Source organism: Megachile rotundata, chromosome 3 (assembly GCF_050947335.1).
Source record: "Megachile rotundata isolate GNS110a chromosome 3, iyMegRotu1, whole genome shotgun sequence".
Lineage (NCBI taxonomy): Eukaryota > Metazoa > Arthropoda > Insecta > Hymenoptera > Megachilidae > Megachile > Megachile rotundata.
Window position 1 is genome coordinate 7,093,241 of NC_134985.1, and position 27,210 is coordinate 7,120,450.

The 27,210-nt window shown below is 28.6% G+C and overlaps 1 protein-coding gene across 1 annotated transcript in view; it reads left to right on the top strand.

Annotated features, from left to right (window-relative positions):
• Positions 1-8,374: 8,374 nt before the first annotated feature.
• The window catches only part of LOC100878568 (uncharacterized), a 58,495-nt gene continuing 39,659 nt past the window's right edge, over positions 8,375-27,210 (top strand). The window contains exon 1 of the mRNA XM_012290954.2: positions 8,375-8,639. Coding sequence (XP_012146344.2) covers positions 8,520-8,639 — 120 coding nt within the window. The 5' untranslated portion in view covers positions 8,375-8,519. The remainder of the gene's footprint in view (positions 8,640-27,210) is intronic.

Consider the following 27,210-nt stretch of genomic DNA (forward strand, 5'->3'; position numbering starts at 1 on the left):
TATATATAAAGCAAACTTTCTAATCTAAATAACCTAATCATCTCAGTTTTCTCATTTTTTGAGAAAAAAATTAAATAAGATATTGGTCGTCGTACAAAAATTTCAAAAATGTTATTTTATCAGAATTTTCTAGCGAATATCTAATAAATATTTTATAGTGCGAACAAATAAGTACTTACGTCAGTTTGAAGACATTGAAAGGATAATGCATTTTCGCGTTGTCCAGAGTGTGCATACTATCAGCATAAGTACCCTTTACGTGAAAACTATGCTAACAAGAAGTCCGTAAACTTTCGTGTACAGGATGATTAACAACCTTCAAAATCGAGAAAGAACAGCCGAAAAAGTATTCGTTGTTTTGGATACGCAGTTGCACAATGAATACGACCATGAATGCTGTCTGACATAAGTACTCGTTGCACGTATATCCACGTACGTGTAGATTTTTATCAAATATTTTGTGGATAGGTAGTACTACAAGAACTTGTCAATGTTGCTAGGAGCGCCACTAATAATTTTGTAATTATTCGCTACAAGTTATAATTATAATACATATATGTAATTATGATCATATAATAATTCAATAAGTGAATAAATAGTTACTGCTCATTATAATTAATTGATAATAAAAATTATAATATTATAATATTGTATAATTATGTAACTATTATATAATAATAGTGATCATGATTATTAAAATATTTACATAGTATATAACCATAATCAGTAATAAATAATTATTAAATAATCGTGCTCGTAGCAAAGTTGACAAATTTTCACATATTATATGTACATACAGTATAATTATATGACTATTATGTAACAATAACAAGAAGGAATAATTATGTATTATATAATAAATTATATTGATTAGTCATAGTTATTAATATGTATTTATTTATTTATTTATTTAATAAATATGAATATTTACCATTTTGCTGCAAAAAGATTACATGCTTTCAAGTCGATTATTATGTTAGTGTAATAATATATATTACATTATAATTACATTATAATTAGTAATTTACTAAAAAGTAATATTTCTTTTAAACAAATCAATTTTATTTGCTTTAAACAAAGTAAATAAAATATTGAGTTTCAAATATTTCATGTTTAATGTAACGATGTTTTACTAAATCCTAAGTGTATGTACTATGAAAATACTACATTTTTATGATATTTTATACTTATTTACTTGTAGCGATATTTTATTGCACTTTAAATAACACTTCTGTTAAATTGCAAAATTTAAAAGCAACTGCCATTTTCTCATAACGCTGTGTAAAGATGAATTTTGAAAATATATAGACATGTTAACCGAGAAAAACATTTTTGTGCTAATTCGCAAACTGTTAATTTTGAAGTTACAGCGATAAGTTATTTATAGTTATCACTGCAAATTGATCAAATCAATTTATTTTTGAAGCACATCTGTCTTATTATTAGCTCCTTATATAGTATAATTTTTTCTTTCAGACGTTAATTATTGTTCCGTCTTAATTTTCAACATTTCCCTACTTTATGGCTACTTAATAAAGCAAATAATTCATTATGAGTTAAACACTTTATGCGTTTCCAAATTATTCAGTTATTTTTTTCAAAAGCGAAAGTACTTTATATTTATAAGAATTCATATCTCGCTCGAAGAATTAATGAATAAAAATATAATTAAGCGAATAAGTTATACTGGATTCGTATTAAATATTAATCTAAAATACAAAATTGTTCATAAATTATTAAGATAATCTATTTTCACATAAATTTTTTTTTCATCAGAATATTTATTATTACAAGCTATTATCACATGATTGACGTTTTAACAAGTTGCAGCTCGTTTATAATTCTAGGTACAAAATATTCCTTTGTTTCAGTTATTTATATTCTTGCTACTTATCGTTGAACATGTTGCTTTAACGTGCGGGCATAATTTTCACGCTAAATGATAACTTAATTTAATATCGCATGCTAGCGTCGCGTATTTCTGATTTTACGCGGAACTTATAGGAGAATAGTCTTGTTAATAAATATCGGTAGATTTGAGTTTTAAATTTGTGAAATCTGTGTAGCTTGACTTCATAAAGTTGCAAGAACAAGATAAAATCAGCAAGATATATCAACAAGATAATATTAAACATTTTTGACGAATATTTTAAAGAAGCATAGCTGAAAAATAATATTTATTTTATTTATTTATTTAATTTGTTTATTATAAATAAAATAATATTTATATTTAGTATTAATTAATATTTAAAACAAAATGTCTTCATGTTATGTGAAATGATGTGTCCCAAAATGTTTAGCAGAGTTTCAAAATAAAATTAACAAACTTTGTAATAAAATACCTAATATCTTAAATAAAAATTCGATTCTCAATTTAACAGTACGTAACAAGGTTTTCTAGCAATGCATAACAATCATCTCATTCATTCAATAAGTATTTTAAGTTTACACTTTAAATTAAGATCGGAGGTCCAAAAAGTTAAAATCATAAAATGATTACTATGTCAATAATTAGCTCTTGTTAATTAGCTTCTAAGCTAATGAGTTAAGCGTAATCGATAAAAAACCTGCTAATATACAAAGCAGCTGATAAATTCGCGAAAGTTGTTAAATACTCCCAGCGTAATTATCTAGTTTATTTAGATATAAGTTAAAATTGTATAAGTTTGAGTTATGTCTGATTTAAGTGTAAAATAAATATGATTATTTATTATGTCATGAAAATTGTGTGCGATTGTTTTGATATTGTGAGGGTAGCGGTAAAGTTCATCGAACGGAGAAAGTGCGAGCAAGATGGCGTTTATAAAATTCGAAGAAACGATACCCGGATGGCAATCTTCTTCCGTGCACAGGAGTGCTACGGCGAACTGGTGTTGATCAAATCACGATTACTGTATGTATCGTCTTGAGAACGGTATAACGCTGAGAGGGACATACATATTTAACATCTCCAGAAGTAAGGGACAGCAGACGGAGAAGCACTTCGTGGTTCTTCGGGACTTTTAGGCTAGGTACTTTGACTGGCCAGGTCATTCACATATGAGCATCAGTCATCTATATTATTAAGGATTTGTTAATTTATCTAATTGAAAATACTCGTATTAATTACTTCGAAATATAAATAATATTATGATAAATATGTTTAGTAAGATTTACTAATCACAAAAGTGCTACCTAATTAAGAAATCTTTTAACTAAAGGTGAAGTGGGGTAAATAAAGACTGGTTTTTGTAAAGTTGGTATTTAAACGTAAGTATTTTCAGTCTGCTATGCAAATACTCAACGTTGTCGATATCGAACGTTTTGCACAATTACTACTATTTAATTAATATTAACTAGGACCTTAATTTTCCTTCTACATTTTGATTTTGATAGGAAATTGTTTAAAATGTCAACTACTCTGCACTTTCCCCGAAAATGGAGTAAGAGCGTAACTTGAAGTTAAATACTTTGAAACTTTATTTCATGTGCAATGAGGCAAGAGCAGAATTATTAAAAAATCTGCTATAAATGCTTTTTACTGCATTATGCAAGTACTCTATACTGCAAGCAAGTACACTTAGCTGAAATATAAAAAGGGATATAGTGAAACAAAACAAGGAAACAAACATACTAAACGGAGAAATTTCGCTCATATTGTAATAAAAATAGTTTGTATACGCACTTGCCCCGTTTACGAACTTACCCCACTTCACCTTATACAAATTACATAATAATTTACTGCTCATCTACATTTTAAGTGTACGGGAGGGATTTGAAGAAGCCATGGTGCTTCAGTGGTATACATATATCGCATTAATACTACAGTAATTAATTATTATATTAACTAATTAATAATTCATTGCAATTACCACCGTCATTGCCTTTGAACATTTAAAAATCCGCCGTTTCTATCAAAAGTAGATCGAATTTAGACCACTTTCAAAGTTAATTTTTCAGCTATAAAAATAACTGCAAAAATATGTAAAAAATTATCGTATACTCGAAATATACTTAACCATAAAATGTTTTTATGATAATTTTATGAGTAATATCCAGTGGTACATGTTACTATAGTTAACAACAAGTAACTGACAAATGGACTTAGTCCGCTTCCAAAATAAACGGCACGTGAAATTACAAAACTTTCATACTTAGTTAAAAATTTATTGCACGTGACATTTCGAAAGTATTGTATACATTCAAACGATGTCGATAAATAAAGGACTTATATCGCTTCCTTGTATCATTTCTCCCAATGTCTCTCTGGTCATTGTCACGCACACATGCCTTTCCACCATTAACGAACGCTGTAATATGAACTTCCGCGGTTCCTCTGGTCAGCATTTCCTGTATACAGGTAACGCTGCTTGACTGCGAACCACGTTCAACGTAAAAAAATCACTTTATAACTATTTTTCTTGTCGAGCATTGTAGATTCGTCTTTTTTTTACTACTACATGATAGATCGAAAGATTCGATCTGGTGGCTCAAAATTATCAAGATTAATTTATATAATAACAAACGATAAATACTTTCATTCGGCCGTCGTCGATCTTTTTTATATCGCTTTTTAGAATTACTAAATTCATAACTTTAAATCCTGTTATTAATGTACATATTTTTGAAAGATAAATACATTTGTAAAATAATAAAATGTAGTATGAAATGTACTTATTTAATATGACAAAGTTATAAATGTTTACTTAATTAATTGATAAAAATAATCAACAAAAACTTTTATCGATGTTTCCAATAAGAAAAGTGTATATTCTATTGTGAAAGTTTGTAAGATTTTTTCTAAGATCCTCATGTATTAAAAAATAATCGTAAAAACTTACGTGACAATTTGTGAAAATTGATTTTGGATAGTCTGTTTATTTTTGCTATTATTGGAGCACATATAGTTTGTGTTTTTATAATCTAACAGTGATTTACGTAATTTTATTTAGGAAAATCCATAACATTATTTCAGGTAAGATACAACTAAATTATTATTATTAAAATAGTATTGTTAAATATTTTTGTTAAAATAGAAGACGTATTTAAAGTCCGAAAATGTCTCTTCCAAACAAACTTTTAAAAAACAATGCTAGGAAAATACGATTTATAGATTCGCATTTTCGGGTGAAAATTAATAAAAAGAGTGTATTAAATGTAACAAATAAAAATATTTGATAAATAGCGTAGTTTAGTATAATTACAGAGATACATATATTATTCAATTATTAAAGATTATCTAGCAACCAGCTAGTTTAACAGACCTTAAGTAACTCACTTGGCGATCAGAGATTGTATTCAAAAAACAAAATAACTTCAATACAAAATATAATTCAATATAAAAAAGCAGTGTCGCAAGAAATGTGTTTTTATTTTTGTTTCACGGAATAATTACGGCGCCAACAATTGTCTGATCAGCAAACTTTCTTATTGTTGACAGCAAACAAAGTTTACGAAAATGGCTTACAAAAGATGCAATTTTTTCATATTAAGAAAACAAAACAAAATTTACAAAAATTATTTTTCTATATTTACAAGTTTTCTAAATACCAAAATTATATTCTCGTAATTAAAAAAAAAAAGACAAAATTCAGTAAAATTTTAGTTTTATATTTGTCACTAGTTTTGGAAAAATCAAAAGACATACAAGTTGATAAATTTAATCAAAATAATAATTAAATACTTAAGTTTGATAAAAGAAGTCTAATTAAATTTAATTTTGATAAAAGAAGTAAAAATCAAAATTTTATGTTAAAAAGAGAAAAACAGAAAAGTAGAAGCAAGAATAAAATGTACACAGTGTTTATCTAATTATTTCTGCATAATTTTTTACTGAAATTCACAAAAAATTTGCGTCGATTGTCGAGAAAAATTGATGACAAAATATCGATTTTTATCCAATGCCAGTTCACTTTGTTCAACCAGTAATACATTCTCAGATAAATAAATCAATCTAAACTGTCAGATTAATTGTAAACTTCGAACGTTATCTTTTAAGATATCCTATTGTCCGCATGTTTCGTGCAATAAAAATGTAAAGAAACCACTGTATTATTCATGAATTCAATGTTTCTTAAACGTTGGCATGCCTGCCTGTAGCTTTCATTGGTTTGTACACAAAAAAAAGATATGAATTGTTGCGAGATGCACTTTACGCACTACGAGTTACAAATTACGAGTTGCAAGTCAGTGAATGAAAAGTGCAGATTCGACCGCCTTTCTTACACAATTTCTAATTTTTTTACTTTAAATTATGTTCTGACGGCTGTTGAACATTATAATCGACTTTACGCATCATGTACTAAATATGACTTAGATATATGGATTTCATTTGCTTCTAAATCCTACGTATTTGATTCATATTTTATTAGATAATTCTTGGGTTAAAGTTGATCTGTTGGAAATGTTAAAAGATATTACGATTGTTTAAGTTATTTCTGTATGGTAAATGATAACATAAGTTATTTTTGAAAAGTAGAAGATTTTTGTAAACATAACATTTGAACGATATGTTTTAAATAAGAAAAGCATAAGAATATTTATGTAATATTGTAGTAATTTATTATTAAATACTTTTGAAAATATTTTCTTTAAATAAAAATAACCTTACCAAGATTTAGAAAACTTATACGTCTAAAAGTAGATATTTTGGATATTGACATACTACATTTATATTACATAAAAATAACTTAAACAATTAGTAAATGACCATTGCAAAAATACATGCAACCTAAATATCAACCATACAATGACCAACATTATTAAAAATTTTATTTACAAAAATTTTTCAAAAATTCTTCCATAACATAGTGAAGTTAATCGATATAATACAAAGTAAGAGGAAAGTTCAATTTTTCTAACAAGAATTTTAATTTATTCTGCTTTCATAATCACCTACACTTTTGTACAAAATGAGTGATAATTGCATTCTGATAGTGCTGAATTAACATAATAAATTAATAAGTGGAGAACACGGCATAACGATTTTCTTCTATAATTGCTTTGTTTTCGAGAAAATTAAATTTGAACATTTTTCGATAGAAATTTGTTTATAATTCATAATTAAGTATTTAATGGATTACTGTTAATAATTGATGGATAGTATAAATTACTAAATACTGCTAAAATGTACTGCTCTTGAAATCAAAATGAATTTGGTTGAAAATTAAGAAATCAAAATACTATAAAACTATATCTAACCTTTCACACACGTGTAAAAATGTACAGGTCGAACTATGACAGATACGACTTTTTATCACAGAATTAAATTTTCTTAAAATGGGTCAAAACCTCGAGAAAAATTGTCAAAAGTATCGAAAGATGGCTAGGGTTTGGGGGTTGAAGAGCTCCCTAGCAAGGGAAGCAAGGGTAAATATTAGAAAGTATTTAATATACACACGCATGAATAAAAATACGAAAGACATTAACTAATAAGATATTTCGACGGTATTAATAACAATATGTATTAATTTATAACAGTCATCAATTATTAAATTAATAAGATAACAAAAATTTTGAAGAGTTCCCAAAAATTTTTTTAAAAACGAAGCTGCGAATAAGTCACTTAATACTTTTCACTCATATTCTTATAAAGAATCATCGCATGTAGTTGCACTATCCATTCAAGAACATTTTTATAAATAAATTAAACGTAAATTTATTGTATATTCACAATATTTGTATAATTACTAAATTTTGCAAGACAAAGTCTCTACTTCCAATATTCGTCATACAGAACTAATTACCTCATTCCTATAAACCTCCAACAAGTCAAATCCGTTCCATAGATCTTCCACAAACATTCAAAGATGTCATTGTTTCGAAAACGCACGTTTTTATCATAAATAAAGATAGAACTTAGCCACTTCGATCGAGGTGAAAACTTTTAAATGCCTCACCGGCTACACGTACTGAACCTCTGCCACTCTTGCCACAAATCTATCCACGTACATTCACAATTCCGTGTGCATATACGTTAAACAACCATATGTCCTATAAAAGTCGATCGGCGAGAGTTGTACATTCAAAAACAAGTTCGTCTTCGTTGCAGGGTTCGTTGCTGCAATTTTGCCAAAGAAGGGGAAAAATGGAATACAGCGAGGAAGGATGGCATGGCTGAAGAGGACAGAGGAGAAGAAAAACATTGCAAAACTCGTGTTTGAACGTTGATCCCCACACGAGGTTGGTTAGCGGCAGCGGATTCACGTGTACACATTTCGGTCTCGCCCACGGACACACAAGCACAGGCCGTGGTCGGTGTTTAGAAAGTCCGACAACGAGAACACGGTGAGGTACACCTTGGTACCAGAAGACATACCCATCAGAAAGGTGTACCAGAAGGTTCACTAGCTTCACAGCTGGTGGGGGTAACGGTAAGCTAGCGGTGTCAGACGGTGCCGGGCACTCACTGCTCGTCGATTCGCCGAGCGATCGACATCGAGTGTACTCGTCGATCGAGAAAAAGAGGATTTATCGTCATTGAAGGGTCCTTGCACGAAAGAACACCGGTTGTCAATCAGTGTCCGATACAGGTACAGAAGATGGAGAAAGAACAACCGGATTCTTTGGCCACGGTAGCCGTTGTCTCGGAGAAGATGCCTCATCCGCCTCACAGCAATTACGCCCCCAGCGAGGTCTACTCCTCTGCCGAACCACCACCGGTAAGCATCAAATCTGAGATATTACCGTTACCTGGACAAATTGGGGAAACGAATCTGTTTTCATGAAAGGCAACTGGAGGGATTTGTTGTTGGAAAAATTTTGGTCTGTTGGAAAAGTTTTTGGTCTGATCGGAAACTGACCGATGCATTTTACTGTCTAGCTTTGGACCTATTTGACACTAGATTTCGGTATATATGCTTTTAAAGTAGGCTAATCTTGTGTATTGTCACTTGGATTGATATGTGAATAGGGAAGTGCAATTTCACAGATGGTGAGGAAAATATCCTTCATTTCTTTTTATAAGTTGAAATTTCGATTGATTGATTTTATAAGGACCTCGACTGCTAGGATCATTGGCCCCTGAAGTTTTTTGAGTAGAATTATTTCTGGGGGTAATATGGTTCTTTTTAATAGCATTATTTGATAAATTCTAATTTATTACCTGGGTTTGTTAATACTTTAGGTAGCATTGTTTGATATTTATTAGCTGAGAATAACATTACCTTCAGAGTGACATTGTTTGATATCTAATTTATTATCTGGAAATAATATTACTTTTGAAGTTGCATTATTTAATGGCTACTTATTGTCTGAAGATAATATTACGTTTAGAAATAACAATATTTGTTATCTTATTTATTATCTGGAAATCAATTACTCTTTAAAGTTGCATTATTTAACATCTACTTATTGCCTGAAGATAATATTACTTTTAGAAATGGCAATATTTGTCATCTCATTTATCATTTGGAAATAATAATATTACTCTTTGAAGTTGCATTATTTAATATCTACTTATTATCTGGAGATAATATTACTTTTAGAAATGACAATATTTGTCATCTCATTTATCATTTGGAAATAATAATATTACCCTTTGAAGTTGCATTATTTAATATCTACTTATTATCTGGAGATAATATTAATTCATAGTGAAATTGTTTTACATCAATTTATTATCTGGAAATAATAATAATTATACACAATATAATAATTAAATATCTAAAATATCTAAACAGTAGAATATGTCAAATTTGCTTGAACAAATTTTAACTTTCAAATATAATAAACAATATACACTATATCTAAAAAGCATTATTAGCATACTTTCAAAGTAACCTAAATTTTTGTTCATCAGTTAATTGTTCAAAGTTGTCATTTGGAAACAGTTGTTAGTTTGATCCCGCAATGAATGTGTTTGACAACGAGACAAGAGACGCCAACTTGATGTTGAAAACGTGCCAGATAGCGTTCACAGTTTGAAAATAATTCAACATGGTGCGTGACTTCGAGACATGGTATTGTTTAAGCATCGATAAGGATCGTACCGCTAACACATAACCATGCTGCAACGATCAGAATCGTTAATAATTAACTGTATAATCTATTACGTTCTAGTTTCTTTTGACTACAACGTTTTATTATTCCGATAACAGTATTACCTCTTTTTAAAAAGGACCATTGCGTGTCAAGGTCGGTAAACAAAGTTACGGAAAGTTATTTCAAATATTCGATGAAGATGTTTCATAAATAATTCCGAGCTAATTAGTGGGAAAATTTTAACAAAGGATATAGGATACTGCGTGTAACTGGCAATCTCTATTTTTCTTGTATTTACATAGTACATAGGTCATGTTATATAATGTAAATCTTACTATTATTGCTTTGTAGATTGTATTCTGATCTTCAGGCAAGAGTTCGCGGTTGATACGTTTACCGTCGTGCAAACCACAATTAGCAGAATAAAATGAGCTGGCATAAAAATTTGAATACGATTCTATTTGTTGTTTGGTTTGAGAGAAAATAGAACTGCATAGAAGATTTTGAACAGTGACGCAAATGACTAATTTAAAATCACCTGTGAATTATGATAAAAAATAAATATATCTTGTATATTTATAAATAGTGGATAATAAATGTATTTCATATATTTACAAAATAATAAACAATAATTATTTTGAATATATTTTTAAAGTAATAAAGAAGAAATACATTTTATATTTTTATAAAATAGTAAATTATAAATACATTTTATATATTTATAAAATAGTAAATAATAAATACATTTCATATATTTATAGGATAATGAAAATTAAATATATTTTACAAAATAAAATCAATTAAATTAATAGTTTGCTCAAAGTGCTACAAGGACGTTTATGATATCAGTTTAAATAATAGTTCATAATATTACATTTAATTTGTCAATCAAAGGTTATATTGTAGATTCAATAATAATTTTCAAAAGCAATTTTATAATTTATTAATAATTTCACTATGAATGAATCTAATGATAGTAACATTAAAAAGTTCAAGAAATTCCATAATAATAAAAATGTGTACATAAAAATCTATTATTAAAAACTAAACATCGAAAAAATTAAAACAAAAACTTACACAAAAGTTACGAAATATTCGAAGGGTAAAAATTGAGTCGTAATCGTATCGAAAAAAGGTTAAAGTGAAGTTTAATCTACATATCAAGTGCATTTTATGAATTACAGCAGAACGGGTAGATCAAGATATTTCATAGCGCAACGGAAGTAATAAATTATTGCATGACAAAATCGTGTTACCTTCGAAATGTTTCCAATCGAGAGCGTTATTCGAGGGTCTTTCATAAAAGAGTGCGGAAATCCGTGCGGTGCACTTCCGTGAAAGTTTCTGGATAAATTTAATTGTGCAAATCACGTGCACATACGGCTGCTCGTTTATTTGCTTGATTGATTAAATCGCGCGCGCAAAAACGAAAGAAGTCGGACAACTTCGGGTAAAAGTACTTGTCGCGTTTTACATTTTGTGAGTTCCGTGATCGTGATGTTCTCCATTAACTTGAATAAGGATAACGAGCTTGGAACTCGTTTCAATGACAAGATAAATTTTTCTACAAAATAAAATAACCGGTACTGCGAAAATAAACCGCAATTTAAACAGTGCTACACTTTCTCTGCATATAACTTTTGTTATTTTAATTTGCGTCTTTTCTTGGAATTTGCAAATTCCTTGACCTTAGAAAGTGTGATAGAAACAGGTGCAATTTAAGTGGAAAGCATTTGCGTAAGGTTTCCTAATAGAGTGATACAAATAATGCGTGTTTTAAAATAAAAAATAGTTCGCGTTTTTAATTTTAAAACACGCATTATTTACTTTTAATTATTTTATGGATGAAGATTGCAGTGGACGTAAATGATTTGTAATTCACATTTACAGTGGATGCTTGTATGCACATCCGTTCCTTGTAAATAAATGCATTGTCAGTGACGAGTAATTTCTTAACAAGGAGTCGAGGAAACAGTTGACTTTTCTGGGAAAAATTCTGCGAGAATCTTCTTTGAGTTTGGTCTGCGAAAAATAAGACAAACTACGCATGTTGTGATTAAAGCTAATACTGTTTTTAAACTAACCGGAGACACTTTGTGAGCACGAATTAGTTGCCTAGTTTAAAACTCATTATCTAACAATCTAGAACACGAAGGTTTAAATTGTTGCTGACAAAATATGTGCATTCTTCTGTAATAATGAAAGAAAATTCAAGTTGGGATATATATTTTGTTGCAAACTGAAAATTTGTTTTGGTATTTTTGTGGGAGGAAATGTTAGCGGCTGTTCTTAGAGGTTATCAAATACATCTAACAATTATTAATAAATTGTTAAATAAAAATAATGTTTGCAAATTATTAAATAAAAATGATATTTGTAAATTATTAAATAAAAATGATATTTGTAAATTATTAAATAAAAATGACGTCTGTAAATCATCAAATAAAAATGACATCTATAAATTATTATATAAAAACGACATCTATAAATTATTAAAGAAAAATGACATCTGTAAATCATTAAATAAAAACGACATCTATAAATTATTAAAGAAAAATGACATCTATAAATTATTAAAGAAAAATGACATCTGTAAATCATTAAATAAAAATGACATCTATAAATTATTAAATAAAAACGACATCTATAAATTATTAAATAAAAATGACATCTGTAAATTATGAAACAAAAATTATATTTGTAAATTATTAAGTAAAAATGATATCTGTAAATCATTAAATAAAAATGACATCTATAAATTATTAAATAAAATTGAATTTGTATCAAATGCTAATTAAAAAGATATTTTAAATAAAATATGTAAGTTCACAGTTAAGTAGTTACAAATTACATCGATGAATTTAAATTTCTTGATTAATTTAAATAAAGTTTTACAAGATTTTTATACATTACAAAAAAATTATTCAATAATTTGTAATACAATTAGAAATATTTCCTTATGAAATATGAATGTTTATGAGAGGACATAAAATGAAAGTAGCTAATGTGACTTCACACGCCGATTGGTATAATTATTACAATTGGTATAATTGTTGAAACTCAGTAAAATTCTTAGAAAGTACTGATAAACTGTAAGTACTTCATCAATGATAACTTTGTTTCCTATGCAACAAAAATACAATGGGGTTTCTGTACATCCGTCAATCCGTTCCTGAAGAACGTACGATACTAATAAAAGAAGTGGTTCTCAGTCTTGAATATAAAAATGCAAGGAAATACGCTGCACAAAATGGCAGAACCATTAATCAAACTTTCGATGTATTTATCAACTTCAAAGAGAAATACGTAAATAAATGTACTCAGGAAGCATGAGTTTCTATTTACATTTTCATTCAGTAGTTCTTACTGCTATGAAAAAGCATTTTAACTTAGATATTATACAAATATTTTCTTTTTATTAATGATATTACAACTTTTTATCATCTACAATAGCACTTGGTATTTTTGTTGCATTCGGTAAATTTGAACTAGGAAAGAAAAATAACTTAAATATAATATTTAATATTATTATATTATAATATTTAACACATTGATTGACTAGAATGGTAGAAAATTTTATTAGGTAGTATTTTTATTTTTAACAAATCTTGCCAAATATTTTCTTAGATTTTGTTATATTTCAGTTTAGATATTATACAAGTAATATTTTTATTGATAATATGACAATTCTTACTCATCTACAATAATTTAGTATTTTTCTTGCATTTGATAAAAATTAACTCGAAAAGAAAAAATGAACCTTATATAGAATTTATATTCAATAGGTTGACTAACTGTAAAGATAGAAAATTTTATTAGGTAATATTTTTTTTTTAACTAACTTTAACATACATTTTAATAATATTTTGTTACATTTATTATTCACAGTTTAAGTGTTAATTTTATCTTTTATTAAGGACACAACAAGACGCTTAAAATTATTAAAATTAATAAAACTTTACACTATTTTAACTTCGTATTTGTGGCGACGCAAAATGAAAAGAATTTCAGGAAATACCTTTTAGCGCAACAGGTGTCGTGCAAAAAAACAAATTTATGTAAATTTATTTCTAAGAATTCGTGCGATTATTTGTGCTGCCTAATGGACTGGAACAAAGAGAATTATGCATTCATAATGAAGGACAATATTATTATAATAGCAAGTGCTACTGTGTGTATTCGTAATTAGGCAGACGTTGTGGGTCTTGAATAAACGTACAGTACACTTTAGCAATGAAAAATGTATTTTTTAATGAACATCGAATCATTTTGTTAATAAAAAAGATCTGGCAAATATTGGACTTAATGAATGGAGATCTGTATTCTGAAATAATAAATGCACAACAACCTTACTTATTAAATAAGCTTACTTATCACATTTTCATTTTAAAATTTGATTGTAAAGGATATTATACAGTTTCTTAATGTTGTAATTGAAATATTAGGTGTAGACATTTGTTAATTCTGAAGATATATAACGAAATAATTGAAGAATGGAAATAAAAAAAGGTGTAATCCTCAGTTTTTAAAACATTAATTTTTGTTTTGTATAGAGGGTGTCTATATGAAATCAATCTTAAGAAATATGGATGCAAGCATTATTCTAAAAATTAATTACTATATTTATTATAATAATTACTTAGTTTTTATGAGCCAAAAATTTTAAATGTTTCTCCCAGTAAATAACATTGAAATGAATAAAAAATTTGTTAGTTTTGGCATTTACAGCCTTATTTATTTTTACTGTTTAATTAAAAATCTACATTTTCAAGGTACGCAATGAAGACGTAGTATGGAACTATAATGAACAATTTCAATTCGCGGAAATGTTTCTATCTTATTTCCATAACAACGAATTTACTGCTGTATGATAATTGTTATGTGTACAACAAAGACAGACATAACAAGGGGTTAACAGTAACAATAAATAGACTTTATTTAGTGAATAAAGTAAAGATACATTTAGTTACATTTAGCTGCTTTAAGTTTACAAAAAATATTATTCATATAGTACTAAACTTTTGTAAATAATTAGAATATGGATACAAGATTCTTCCATTATATTTTTTCATGTTGAAATGAAATTTTAAAATAAAGAAGAATAATTTCGATGAAATACTTATCATTGTACATTATAAATATTAATAAAACCTCTACACTTTATTAATGTAACTTGAGTAATTTTTAGCTTTATGCATTAAAACGGAGTTTATAAATGTATATTTAATCTTAATATTGTCTAGTGACAAGCCTTAATATTTTACAGAAATTATTAGAAAGTATGCAATCATCTAACAAGAGTTCAATAAAATTAAAGATTGATGACCTTTTCTTAGATCCTTGAAACTAGCTATAATGCTGGCGAAATATTAGAAATACTTATTTTCTGAACATCTAAAAGTTGTAAATATTTTATAATTTTAGTTTATTATTTTAAGTATTAATATTTAATAAAGCATTCACTACACAAAAGTTACAAAAAATCCTTCCAGTTAATAATTTCATTTCCAATTATTAATTACTAATATTAATTCAGAAAACAGCTCAATATCATATTATTAATCGTAATTTCAGAGCTTAGCAGAAATAGAAATACATGTAGATGATCCGAACATTCTATTTTATTCAAATTATTTAACGAATTAAACCTTCACATTCTGCCAACGTAACGTGACGCATTCTACACGAAAATCATCCACATCATAGTTTCATTTTGAACGTTCACACTCTTTGTTATTCGATCATCTCATTAAAATCAGAGTTTCTACAGACCATAAACGGTGAGACTCGTTTATTAGAAATCGCTTCAAGTCAACATAATATACTATATTATTTATTAGTGCTTAGCAATATTGTTAAATTTATCGAAATACAAATGCATAAATATCTCGTAATAACAACGAACTTGCCTCAGAATAATAAATTTGCCTTTCAAAATAAGCGGCTCAAACGTTGAATAAAGAACAAGGACATCTTCTGGCCACTGTATTTTTCTACGTTTCCATTTAACACTGAAGCCATCAAACCGGTCAAATAACCGGTCTTCAGCCGTCTCATTTTAAATTGAAGATCTTGTTATGATGCTTCCCTTATTAAAAACAAGGAAATACGAATTAGTTTGCTATAATCAAAACATTTTTGTCGCTAATAACCCAGTAGTTAATGCGACGTTAAATGACTTTAAAAAAAAAGGATTTTTATTTTTATTATTTTGATTTGAATGAAGGTCAATCGACATGCTACTTCAAAGAAAATAAATGACTAATATGACTTATATGTAGCTGAATGTTGCATTCATTAAAGTAGATTCTGAATCTTTTGAAGTCGATAAGACTTGAAAATAATAATATTTAAAAATAATAAGACTTGAAAATAAATACAAAAAATTATTTAAAAATTACAAATTAATAATTGACATTTCATAAAACATATTGCTGTGGGGCAAAAATATTGATGACTTCTTTTTATATAATATTTAATATATATTTAATAATTAACAGATATAATATCAATATTTAATTCGTTTTCAATATATCAATGGGACATTTTTCACATTCAAATCACACTCTGAACCCCGGCAATCCCCGATTCTCTCTTTTTTTTAGGATTCATACCAATCTATAAAATATCTCGCTCATACCAACTTTACTCACTCAGCACTCTTACTAACCTCATTCATATAACACTCTTACTAACCCATTATGGTATAAAAACAACCTCGTAATTGTTTGAACCGCATTGTAAAAAACATGTTTTCTTTCGAGATAAAGAATTATTGTTCAAGGTGAAGTGGGGTAAGTTCGTAAACGGGGCAAGTGTGTATACAGGCTATTTTTATTACAATATGAGCGAAATTTCTCCATTTGTAATGTTTGTTTCCTTGTTTTGTTTCACTATATCCTCTTTTACATTTCAGCTAAGAGTACTTATTTGCAGTATAGAGTACTTGCATAATGTAGTAAAAAGCATTTTATAGCTGATTTGTTAATAATTCTGCTCTTACCCCATTGCACATGAAATAAAGTTTCAAAGTATTTAACTTCAAGTTACGCTCTTATCCCATTTTCGGGGAAAGTGCAGAATAGTTGACATTTTAAACAATTTTCTATCAAAATCAAAATGTACAAGGAAGATTAAGGTCCTAGTTAATATTAATTAAATAGTAGTAATTGTGCAAAGCGTCCCATATTGACAGCGTTAAGTATTTACATAGCAAGCTGGAAGTACTTTAAATATCAACTAGTAATTTAAATATCAACTTTACAAAAACCAGTCTGCACTTACCCCACTTCACCTTATATTAATTTATATCCCATAATTTATTTATTATTCTATTTTATTGTCAATTTGAAAATGAATATGCATCGTACATCAGCAGTGACAGTGCTAATCTATAAAAATTCTTTGTTATAAAAATACAAAATTGAAAATATAGTTTATTATATATTATATAGAGTTTATTTATTTATTTTTAGTTGAAAAATTTACTTAGTTTATTTTATAGAAAGTTAATATAAATTCCGTTTGTTTTTGTAACACACAAGATTACGAATTTAGTAAGTAATATATTTTTTACTAGCAAGCACAGTGTTCAACGTGAAATAAATTCCAGCAAACTGAAAACTTTTGTACGAGTGATAGATTTCACCTGCAACAATTTAAACTGCGTTTCTTTTTCAATCGAAGCGTGACTAGAATCGTTTTATTCAGACTGAACAGAATGCACAAGTTACGGTTTTGCATATCGCCGATCGGCGTTAACGCAGTCGCATCTCGACAATTACCTTTTCGTAGAAATCACCATTTGACTTTCATATAGCGTTTAAAACTTGTGAATGGATTGAATAAAATACATAAATAAACCACAAGTTATCTAGGAAATAGTTTAGTTAGATTTTGAAAACGTTAAAGTTATAATTAAATTATTACTGCAATGTTAATATTTTTGGTACACTTTTTCGACGAATTTATATGTATATTTGTCATTTTCATTCTTGACATTACTATTAATATTTTTATGTGATTGTAAAATTACTGTATTTCATAATACAAATCTTCAAATTCTCAAAAATTACAAAATTCCCAAATCCTCAAATTCCACAATTCTTAAATCCCCAAATATCAAAATTCCAAAATTCCCACATTTTTAAATCTCCAAATTCTCAAATTTCCAAATTCCCAAATACCAAAATCCCCAAATCCCTAAATCCCCAAATCCCTAAATCCCCAAATCCCTAAATCCCTAAATCCCTAAATCCCTAAATCCCTAAATCCCCAAATCCCTAAATTCCAAAATTCCTAAATTTCCAGAATTTCTAAAATTCCCAAACCCTTTAATTCCAATATTCCGAAATTTCTAAATCCTCAAGTCCCCAAATTCTCAAATTCCAATATTCCCAAATTTCCAATTCCTCAAATCCCCAAATTTCCAAATTTTTTAAACAGATTTTTTCACAAAATCTGCCTAAACCATCTGATTAATATAAAAAAATGCACTTCAAATTCTTTAAGTAAATCAGCTTCAGTACGTCAAAAATTACAATACACAAAAATTCAAAAATTTAAAATTTTGAAATTTCAGTGTATATGGCACTTTCACTAAATAACTGCATGCAAAATACGTCGGCTCAGTGAGTTTAATGCGCGGTCTGCATAAAGCATAAAGTTAGCGACACACACGCATAGCCAGCAATCATTTCATAATCATTTTATCCTATTATTATTTGAATAAGTAATTGAAACTAAAATTTCCTGTATTATTACATAATATGATCCGTTCATTATATTCACATTTTCATTAGCGTTTTAATAGAAATTTTAAGATGTTACTCAATGCGAGTTACAATATTCGGTTGCAATATTTCTTGCATATATTCTACCTTTCAGCCAATTAGTTTTTTTTTACTCAATCCTTAGGTCTAATCTTTCTGTTTGTTTGGTTTTTAATAAAATGTATCGCATAATCTCGTGCTCTGGATCCACGTATCTCGCAAATACGCAAATATATGTTTAAAAATCGTTCAAAGGCAATACAAAAATGTTATATAAACATAATATAAAAACTGTTCGCAAATATTTGGTTGCAAACACTTTTTTCGAAAGCACAATTCAGATATGAATATTACAAACAAATTTTAAATATTTGATTGTATGTTTCAGGACGAAAGTCAATAAGATGTAAAAAAATATTCGGAACTTTTCTTTAAATACTGAAATAAGTAGTATTGAGATTCGTAATGACTTTTTTTATTTATAATTCTGTCGATTAATCTCTACCGTTTAAATAAAAGAACTGTCACAAGGTAAAATTATTTGTATGCAACTATTATCACATTTTCTCTGTTCGTGACAACTGTTTATTTTTAGTTTCACACTTTGTGAATTAGCATTCATTATGTAAGTGTAAATAAACTTTAGCACTCGCTTCGCGGAAGCGTAGAAGTTAAGAGCTCTTCCGCCATTTTAATTACTCCTCTTAAGCAATTTTATGAAGGAGACGGTTAAAATGCAGATAGCTGCAGCAAAAATAATCGTAGTAACAGTACTATTTTTAGTTTGTAGTGGCTTGGTTATTTGTTAAATTTATTGAGTAGTTTATTAGTTCGGATATTGAGTAAATCCACTTGGTAGTTTAATTCGGATATTTATTAAATCCATTTGATAGTTTAATTAAGATATTTACTAAATCCAATTGGTAATTTGGGTATTTGTTAAATCCACTTGATAATTTAATTCGGATATTTAATAAATCCACTTGGTAGTTTAATTCAGATATTTATTAAATGCACTTGGTAGTTTAATTAGGATATTTCTTAAATCCAGTTGGTAATTTGGGTATTTAATAAATCCACTTGATAATTTAATTCGGATATTTATTAAATCCACTTGGTAGTTCAATTCGGATATTAACTAAATCCACTTGGTAATTTAATTCATATATTTTTTAACCCTTTGCACTCCTATGTCGAATGTGACTCAATATCACATTTCCTTGGATCCTACAAATAATTCAGATAAATAGATTGGTTGAATACGTATATTATCACCTCTTCACTACTTGTAATAAAAGAAAAATGTATTTGTCACATACTCCACCCTGTTGCAATACATTTCACTGAGCACCCTTTTTTTCATCTACTTTGTAAATTAAGGAGTCGTTAGATAAAAGAAATTAAGGAGTGCAAAGGGTGAAATTCACTTGATAATTTGGATATTTATTAAATCCATTTCAAAATTTTCAGGAAGACATTAATTGACAAGTGGTCAGGATTATTCTGTATCAAGTAATTACTATAATTGTCACGATTTTTCTTAGCATCTTTAATTATCCATCCACATCAAATCACGTAACATTTTAATTGCAGAGGTCGAGTCTAACATTCTTTCTTCATCTTAATTACACACAATTACTATTTTTCCTTAAACTACTATAGTATAAACTCAATAGTGTTCAGCTAAAATTTTAGCTCTTTATGTTAAAATCAAAAAAAGTTTTGAATTTTTTCTGTGAAAGCCACATTCTTCAATGTTTTCACGTTTCTGAATTTTGTTTCATATTCACCCTATAAATTTACTGAAATCAGTTGTGAATTATGTTAAAACTTTCAAAGATTATTTATAATTTTGTTCAAGCTAAAATAATAAGTAGCTTCTTTGTAAAAATATTTTTAGTGGATCTTAAACGTCGCACTATGACAGGTATGTTATTCTGATGAAGTGTTAAGGGTTAATACGTAGCGTTTTATTCAAAGTAAATGACTTGCTCGATCTCGGCACTCTTCAGCTCGTTTGTGATATGAAAACAATGGAGTATCCGTTGTGCTCTGATTTTATACAGACGTATTATAACAAACGATTATTATCATGCTTCACCAAACAATGGTTAGTTACATATCCTCACGATCAGTGAACAGTTGCAGAGACTTATTACAAAGTTTCCACAGTACAGCGGGAATAATATCACGTTTCTCCAATCAGGAAACGCTGTTACGAGAATTTTACGAAAAAATTTTAAGTATGTTGAAACATATTATAAACTGTAAAAACGCTCGTTAACAACGCCTTAGCAAGAGCAATTTATTTATAACACGATATCATGATTTATAGAGATATAAATTTACTTTAGTTCCTGCTACGTGAAGTTATGTTATAAATATGGTAGAAGGAAATTAACCTCTTATGAAGAGTTCTTTGCTAATAATTGTTAAATCAAAATATTCAAAATATAATTGTGTATCAAAATATTCAATAAAATTAGAATTTCTTTATAAATTTTTGTACATGTGTATATTAAATTTACACTTATACATGGCCTAGATAGAAAGTTTGCAAGGGATGATAGAAGAAGGCATTTGGAACATATTTAGTTATACCTTTATACGAAGTACCATGGTTTTTGTGATATTGGCCACTTTGTTAATTTTGCGCATTACCGGACATTTCTGAAGTAAACAATTGTAGAAAGTTTATTATGACTATTATAAACTCCAAATATGTAACAGGACAAAATGAAGAAGTTTTTAAAAACATTTTAATTTGATAGAAACTAGCTGTTTTTGAGAAAAGAGCGATTAAAAATTTACTTTAATTACAAGACACAGTATGCAGGTAGCTTCATTCGCTTACCAAATATTTAGGATCACATTCAGAAATATTTTATTGGCTGATTTAGATAAAGCAAGTTCTGAAGGTGAGAAAAAATACAAAGGCGCTTATAATAATCATAATAAATTTTCTACAATCGTTTCTTTCGGAAATGTTCGGTAATAAGCAAAATTAACAAAGTGGCCAATATCTTAAAAACCATGAAACTTTGCATAAAGGTACAGCTAAATATGTTGCAAATGACTTCTTCTATCATCCTTTGCAAACTTTCTATCGACTTACCTAACACATTATATATTATGCTAAATAACATACAAATTTATAAAAGATTATAAATATATACAGTTTTGTATGAGTGTATATTAAAGTTTATTTTATAGACAACCTTTATGAAGCTGTATTTAGAAAAGAAAAGAAATAGAAATTTTTGTAATAATTGTGCAGAATTATTGGGACATTAAAGTAATTATAATAATTGAGCGAAGAGATCCTCGCATAATTAGTGAGACTAGTCACCGATAACGGTATTTCATGACTACATAAGTAGATATCGTGGAATAGTGATGGACGGATCAAATATCCGCCGCGGTGAGCACTGTTCTGTACTGTATGATGAATCTTCCTTCCTTTTTAAGATTTCTAATTTTCAGATTTAGAAATTTAGAAATTCTACATTTAAGAATTTAGAAGTTTAGATATTGAAGATATAGGTGTTTAAGAATTTTGGAAATTTAGAAATTTAAGGATTTGGGGATTTAGGGATTTAGGGATTTTAGGAATTCGGTATTTGAGGAATTTGAGATTTTAGGAATTTGGGAATCTAGGAATTTGGTATTTTAGGAATTCTGTATTTGAGGAATTTGGGATCTTAGGAATTTAGGAATCTAGGCATTTGGAGATCTACGAATTTAGGAATTTTGGAATTTGGAAGTCTATGAATTTGGAAATCTACGAATTTAGGAATTTTGGAATTTGGAAGTCAATGAATTTGGGAATCTAGGAATTGAGGATACTAGGAACTTGAGATTCTAGGAATTAAAAAATCCCAAAATCTAGGAATTTAAAGATCTACTCAAGGATCTAGCAAATTAAAAATTTATGAATTTAGAAACTTGGAAGTTTAGGAATTTCAAAATTTAGAAATTTGTGAAAGCAAGTATGGTATTTAGAAATTTCAGTATCCAGACATTCAGGAACACAGGAATTTTGGAACTTTGGTATTCAAATATTTTAGAATAAAAAAATGTTAAAATTCCAATTTTCAAAACTAAATTCCCCAGGTAACACGTTAAATAAATTGAAATCTAAATAATCCTTCTCTCCAAAAAGAGTTCGTATCACCAACAGTGTTCCGATACAAAAATCCTCAAACCTAAAAATTTGACTCTTTCTCCAACTCCTCAAAAATTGAGAGCAACCAGAAGGTCGCAAAACATTAAAAGGCATAAAAAAGAATTACAATCCTGCCGGTACATCCACAACAAAGAATGTGCAAAATCACCAACAAGATTCGTTGATCCAGGCTTTTTGAGACATGTTGTTATGTTAACGGAATACAATGAGTCAGAGTGTATTGAAGGAAACACGCTTAAAAATTTGGTCATGTTGTATATATGTATAATAATCCTTTCATCTGAAGTGCCTGGCAACAGTGCCTCTTTACTTTTGTCTGGCAGATCGAGCAGCATAAAGGCAGCCTCGGATGGCCTACTATCTCCTCGAGGCCTCTTACCTTAGAGTCGTCCATCCACATCGAGGTCATTACGAATATGTACAAGTACAGTCTGTGTCACAAGCGTTTGCCCTTTTCAATTAATTTGCCAATTAAAGCAGCACGTGTTAACTGATGCGTGAAACGTGGTATCCTTTTCGCTTGATAAATTGGGAAATGTTGAAGTCGTCTTACATCGGAGCAACTCATTTTTTGGGCCATGATAAATTTTACACAAATTTTTAATAAAGCGAAGCAGAGTAAGTTCGTAAACGGGACAAGTGCGTATACAGGCTATTTTTATTACAATATGAGCGAAATTTCTCCATTTAGTATGTTTGTCTCCTTGTTTTGTTTCACTATATTCTCTTTTACATTTCAGCTAAGAGTACTTATTTGCAGTATAGAGTAGTTGCATAATGCAGTAAAAAGCATTTTATAGCAGATTTGTTAATAATTCTGCTCTTGCCCCATTGCACATGAAATAAAGTTTCAAACTATTTAACTTCAAGTTACGCTCTTACACCATTTTCGAGGAAAGTGCAGAGTAGTTGACATTTTAAACAATTTCCTATCAAAATCAAAATGTACAGGGAAAATTAAGGTCCTAGTTAATATTAATTAAATAGTAGTCGGATTATTTTTGAGAAAGGAATTATTGGAAATTGATAATTTCTCTGTTTATAAAAACAGAGTATACAGGCTGATAGTAGTTTTTGTTCGAGTATTATTTGTTTGTAAAAAGTTATTGCAAAAAGGTGTATAACACTTTTTGGATCTACTATATGCTGTTAAGATTATGATAATGATTCAACAAAAGAATTTGACCTTTTCTAGAGGAAGCGGATGTTCAAGTTTATATTTGCATTTATCGGAATCGTGTGGGTTTTTTCGTGAAAATAAATTTGTATTTATTAATCTGTTGGTTACTATAGATATTAACGAAGTTTAATTTAAAGTTGGTAGGAAGAGTAATGTATAATAATATGAATTTACGATACCTTTTTGATCCAGAAATATAAACAATATTGAATTTGAATAATGAGGTTATGTTAAGGTAAAATTGATGGCCAGGTTAAAACAACAAGTTTTAGAATGAAATTTAAGACAAGGTCAATTCAGTTATTCAAGATGAGGTTATATTCTGATTTCTGATTTTTTATAGTCTTCATAAAATTATGTTTCAGTTACTGATTTCTTCGTAAACTTTGTACGATTTTGTTTCAGTCACGTATTTTTTTATAGTTTTTAGAAAATTACATTTCAACTATTGACTTCTTCATAATCTTCAAAAGATTATACTTCAATTATTTACTTGTTTCATAATGTTCATAAGATTATGCTTCAATTATTGATTTTTTCACAAACATCATGAAATTACATTTTGATTACTGACTTTTTTATAATCTTCTTAAAGTACTGATTTTTTATAATGTTCACAAAAGTATGTTTCAGTTACTCATTTTTTCGTAAACTTTATAAAATTATACATATCTGTATTTTGTATTACTAATGCACAAAAAGTTTCATTCATAACCAAATAATTTAAAAACTCAAATACATATATGTGCTTATAAGAATTCGCAGTTAATGAACGTGGCAGAAGTGCAAACTTATTTGCATATTGATGCACGATTCGCATGAGGATTTATGGTTACAACTTTTATCTCATACAAATTTATCTTAACTGATACCTCGTTTTGTCTTCAACGAGATTCTTCCTTATTATTCGTAAATTACGGGATACCGAAATAATGACGGCGATCATGCCTTCAAATTAAGCTTTTCCAGAAATTTCCTCCGTCCACTTTTTTCCGTGTTTCGTAACGGTACGATATTTAATCTGCCACGGAAATTCCGACCTTATCATTTTTGTCACTCGTAATTAGTCAATTGACACATAATTTATATCTTTAATTAGATTTACACGTGTTTATCTATCTAATAAACCTGACATGAAATTAATCGAAGTACTTTTTCGTACTTTATTAATTACGTTATACCATACCTGTTTTATTATGAATATCGAATGATGTTCAGAACCAGATCGTATCCAGACCATTGGAGCGTAAGAACAAAATCAGAGATGCATTTACAAGAACTACGAATTTTTATGAGTTTCAAGGTTTTGAAGTAACAGAACGAGTTCGAATTAATAGTGTCAAGGTACAGTTACTGAGAATCGGACTTACTTTATAGGCCATATTTCCGTTTCAAGACTAACAGCTGACGCTTCGATTCGTAATAAAAATGATTTTAGATAAATCAGTGGATTAATATCGAATTACACTATTATCGTATTTTTATGAGGAATATAGATTTCCATACAGGTTTAATAGGATATTGGCATCTGACTACTGAAATATGAAATTTAGTTTTAAGTTTTATGGAAATGTAGTTCAATTCAGTTTCAGATTACATGAAAAAGCAGTTCAATTTAGTTTCAAATTATACATAAAAATATATAGTTACAATTATACATTATAATAACAATTTTTTAAATTATATATATAATATTTATAATTATACTGGGTGGTCAGAGTAGTAGCACAATATTATAGTTTGACCTGGGTACTAGAATCAGTCCGTACATAATAATTGACTACATTTTAAAAACAGCATAAATATTTTATCAATCAACTAAATCTACCTAATAATGCACATTCTAAAATAATAAATTGAGTTAAAAAATAAGTAAACGTTAAAAAACCTTTTAATACACAAATGAATTCTACAGTCCCGAAGATTGACACAGATTTGAAGAAAATCATCTTCGCAAATGTAATTTAAAATAAGTAGCTTGTAAAACGGTAATTTGATAGTTTGCGTGTTAAGAAACACGTATTAGAGATATAGTGAGGTTATCCAATTTTATTTTTCACTTTTTTCCCGCGATTAGCTTCAATCCGTGAAATCGGAATGGACGAGAACACGCGAAAGGAGAGCGTGAAACGACAGAAGACCTCGACTTTGTGGTTAGCTAGCATGAAGTTCCACATATTCATGTGATTGCACTCTGCGTGCATACTTTAAATCGACTTCATTATCCTATAATGATTCTTGCACGTGTCTCGGTGCTACTTGCAGCTGTCTCGTTTGCAGGAATGTGTGCAACCTTTATTGCAGATTCTAGTCGACGTTCGAATGGAAAGAACGGCAAGTGTTACTTGAAGGAAATTGGTAAAAATTGTCAAGTTAGGAATTTGAACAGTATTTTTTGGTATTTAGTGTAGATAGTAACAAGGTTATAATTAGTACGTGCGTGTTAATAACAGGGAGATTATTACATACATATGGTAAAAGTTACTACATACATATGGTGATTTGATCTAATAAGATGAGAAATATTCGTAGATAAAAATTAAGTAGTTATTCACTAGTAGTATACGTACTAGTTTATTTACTAGTAATTACATATACAGCATTACATATTCATATAAAGCATTACATACACCCGGTATAGTAATATACAGGTGTTATTCACTACTAGTATACGTACTAGCTTATAGTATATGTACACTAGTAATTACATATGCAACATTACATATAAATATAAAGCATACATACACCCTGTATAGTAATATACCCTCTTATACTGAATGTTTCATAATTAGTGCAACTCCCAAAAATGGGTGGTAAAGGACGCCATTTTGAACAAGATCTCCCTTTGCAAAAATGGCGTTCGAAGCTTCGTTTTTAAATTATTAATGACTCACCTCAGAATCGTCTCAACTACCCTATCCAGGAATTACACCACTTATGAAACACCCTGTACATAATTGTATAAGTAAAATTCATCTTACAAATTAAGGTAAAGTGGGGTAAGTGCAGACTGATTTTTGTAAAGTTGGAGAGATTTCGCTCATATTGTAATAAATAGCCTGTATACGCACTTGCCCCGTTTACGAACTTACCCCACTTCATTTTATGTATAA